General features: G+C 41.0%; 2 protein-coding genes across 3 annotated transcripts in view; one reads left to right on the top strand and one right to left on the bottom strand.

Annotated features, from left to right (window-relative positions):
- LOC116019524 (activator of 90 kDa heat shock protein ATPase homolog) overlaps nucleotides 1-1,623 on the bottom strand; it is a 3,526-nt gene extending 1,903 nt beyond the window's left edge. Inside the window, exons 1-2 of one of the 2 annotated variants that reach the window (XM_031259783.1) lie at nucleotides 615-1,623; nucleotides 43-136 (exon numbers count right to left, since the gene is read on the bottom strand). In XM_031259783.1, the coding sequence (XP_031115643.1) occupies nucleotides 95-136; nucleotides 615-1,499 (927 nt within the window). In that variant the 5' untranslated portion in view covers nucleotides 1,500-1,623 and the 3' untranslated portion in view covers nucleotides 43-94. Of the gene's footprint in view, nucleotides 1-42; nucleotides 137-614 lie in introns of those variants that run through there. The other variant, XM_031259774.1, reaches the window with a different exon arrangement.
- A 1,264-nt stretch (nucleotides 1,624-2,887) lies between these two features.
- Nucleotides 2,888-3,381, top strand: part of LOC116024950 (DNA-3-methyladenine glycosylase) — a 3,022-nt gene continuing 2,528 nt past the window's right edge. Inside the window, exon 1 of the mRNA XM_031265996.1 lies at nucleotides 2,888-3,287. Within this exon, the coding sequence (XP_031121856.1) occupies nucleotides 2,973-3,287 (315 nt within the window). The 5' untranslated portion in view covers nucleotides 2,888-2,972. The remainder of the gene's footprint in view (nucleotides 3,288-3,381) is intronic.

Below are 3,381 nucleotides of genomic sequence, written 5' to 3'. Positions count from 1 at the left end.
AACCCCCCAACCCCCCCCCCCCCCTCCTGTCCTGTTCAAGAGTTGCTCTCGATGACTCGGGACACAAGAGATCCATCTCAACACTTGGTGCCAACTAGGAGAGCCCTAGCTCCAAGATGTTGGTGGGAGCTCCACCCTGCCATGGAGGGAGAACTTTAGAATAAATTCATCCACAATCATACTTCATAAATTTAAATCATTCCCATCAGTTAAGCTACAATCATTCATTTACCTAGATCATGCATTGCTTCCACCCATTGTAACTAGTTCTCATACTCACATTAGCTACAGAAGAGCACATAACATACACACTCATTAATCATTCACCTCTTTCCAATTTTTTTTTTTTTAATTAGTTCAAAAGGATTGAACTTTTCAATAAGCTAAGTAGCTCAGATTTACAGTTACTATGATTTCTCATGTCTTCTAACCATGATTGAAAATTACTCATTAATGATGATCAATCTACTAATGTGATTACTCATTAATGGTGATCAATCTTATGCTTTTGAATAGCTATGGGGGATAAATAATGTTTTGTTTACTTCAACAGAAGAATACAAATGCATGTATGCATAAAAGATAAGGTAAAGGTTAGGAATAGGAATTTATACCGTGGAATGAATGCCGTCCGGCCAGCTACCAAACCGCCATTTCTGCACAATCAACTTGCCTTCCTGCAACTCCAAATTGGTCCCACTCACTGACCCATCGAATATGCTAAACTCTCCTCCCACTTCCCTACTTATCCTCGCATTGCTCTGCGTGAACCCTTTCCACCGATTCTCATCCATTAATATCTCATATAAATCCTTTGATCTGCAAATAAATCTCTCCGTCATTGTAATCGTCCTAAAACCTTCCCTCTTCTTCTCCTTAACACCCTCCTTCCTTGCTGTTTTCGCCTTGTCAGATGGGGCATCCGCATCCGCAGCCACTGTACTGCCACTTGTGGTCTTCTTCACCACCGTCTTCGATTCCAGCTCATCCTTAGCAGGCCCGCCTCTCGCCATTGCATTCACCCAAGCTCTTACTTGTTCCAAAACGAACGGCTTCCCTTTCGCGATAAAAGCATCCTTCAATCTCCTCCCAACCGGGCCCTCATCTCGCACGGTAATCTTAATTTCCGGATCTTCATCGGCGTTCTCGTCGGAAATATAAGGGATTTGGACAGTACCGTCCGTCTTACTCAACAATTTCCCATCCGCATCCTTGGCTTCGCCTTCCCAGGAGAGAACTAAGTTAAGCTCGTAGCCTGGTATGATTTTGCCCTTCCGAACATTAACGTAGGCCTCGCCCTCGAGCTTGTCGAGCTTCTTGGTGCGGATGCATAAGTTAGCTTCGCCGTCGATGAGGGTTTGGTTGGTTAGGAGGTTAGTGAAGAAAGTGCGGGACCAGTCGAGGCAATTGGTCTCGGCCCAGTGCCAATTGTGGACGTTGGTGCCGTCCGGGCGCTCCTCCACGATCCAACGCTTGTCTCCTTCTCCGTACCTCGCCATTATCCGGCGACGGCGACCTGTTGGGGCTCAAGTCAAAGACAGAATTGAAGCAGAAAGGAGATGTGGCGTTGAGACTAGCGAGCAATGTTGGGAATGGAAGATATAGGATTCGGAAGCGTCTAGAAACTCGAGGGCGCGGAACGGAGGTCTCCCAACAATTTTGGAAACTTTATAGAAGGCTCTAGAATAATTAGTTATTGGTTTTTTTTTTTTGGTAAATAGAATAATTAGTTATTGGTAAAGCATAGAATACAACTAGCATAATTTGTTACATGAAGGTTGATATCTTAGGAAGGTTATTTTTTCACTAATTAAATTCTTTGAAATATATTTACTTGGAATAATTTTGTTAAAAAATTAATTAACATGGTATTATCATCGTTTAGTTCATTTAAATATTTCTAAAAAAAAAAATTAACTCTGTAGCATACTCTTACCATATATAAATATAAAAATATCAAACACAATTACACAAATATAACATCTTCATACTAACTTATATAGACTTTAGTAGCCAATTATCATATAGTGTGATAACATTTCGGTTAGTGTTTGAAAAAGTATATAACAAATACTACATTGTAAATAATACTAATAAAAGATGCGCACCAAAAAAAATAGTAGTGAGATGCATTGGTGTTTGTAATACCGATGCTTCATTCAGGAATGAAAATGAACTGGTAAGGTGCGAAAGAGTGATGCGTATGCGTGATAAAGAGGACAACTGGGTCCAGGACTTCAACAATACACTGAAGGTGAGACACGCCACAAAAAGGGCATTCTTTGGGGCTCGTAATAAGTAGTTGATTGGATCAATAAGAATATTGAGTTGATGGGCCCGATCGGGGGCATCATTCAAGAGTGCAATAAGTGGATTATGAGGGAGTCGAATGTGAATATATTTTCCATGTTTCTAAGGAGTTTAATTCTGTTGTTAATTGGCTTGCTAAACTTACACCAAGGAGCCCGGCGTTACGATTGAATTGTGATTATAGAGCCTCCCACAGAGACGATGTGGCAGCTTGCGATTGAGAAAGTGCAAATGGTTATTCAAAAGAGATGCCAAAAGAGTTAAGCTCACAGCCAGCTTGGACACCCCACTTCTAATTTTTCTAATAAATGAATAATTTTATACGGAGTATTACTTAACCCAAAAATTATAGAAATGTAGGGAAAGAATAGTAAAGAAATAACAATTTTAATAATATAAATATATGACACATTTTTATTTAAAATTAAGAGAGTGTTGCATAGATCATTATATTCTAGTTCTAGGATTGGTAATCACTAATCAAAGTAGTGGGCTCGATTGTAATTATGAGTAACCTAGGCACCTAAATGAAAAAGATCAAACAAATACAGGATCCAAACGACAACGACAGGGGACATCGGCAACGAACACCCGCCAAAACAAAACCCCTCTCGGAGTGCCATTTTCCTCCCCCAAATAACTACCCATTTTTGCCTCTATGAATGCTGTGCGTCTCTCCAGTTAACATCATGAAGAAAGCTGAGCCTCTTCGAAAGCTAACCACGAAAACCTCAAAGAAAACCACCAATTCTTCTCCACCCAAACCCATCAAACTCAAGCGCAAACCCATACGCAAACCTAGTTCAGATTCTCAAGAAAATCACCCCGTCCCCGCAATTAGCTCCTCCCTCTCGCTCTTCTTGGATAAATGGCCAATCTTGACCCAACATTTCTTCCAAATCGACGCACTTGATCTCGCCCCGCGTTTGCTCGGCAAGTTTCTCAGGAGAGACGATGTTGTTCTTCAAATTACTGAGGTAACTACTACTATTGCTCTTCTTCTAACCTTGATAATATGTTGTCAATTAGCATGTCTATAAAAACTTGATCCCCCCCCCCCCCCCCCCCCCC

This window comes from Ipomoea triloba, chromosome 1 (genome assembly GCF_003576645.1).
Source record: "Ipomoea triloba cultivar NCNSP0323 chromosome 1, ASM357664v1".
In the NCBI taxonomy this organism is placed as follows: Eukaryota; Viridiplantae; Streptophyta; class Magnoliopsida; order Solanales; family Convolvulaceae; genus Ipomoea; species Ipomoea triloba.
Note: the sequence above shows the minus strand (reverse complement) of the source record. Positions and strands in the feature narration are given on the sequence as shown.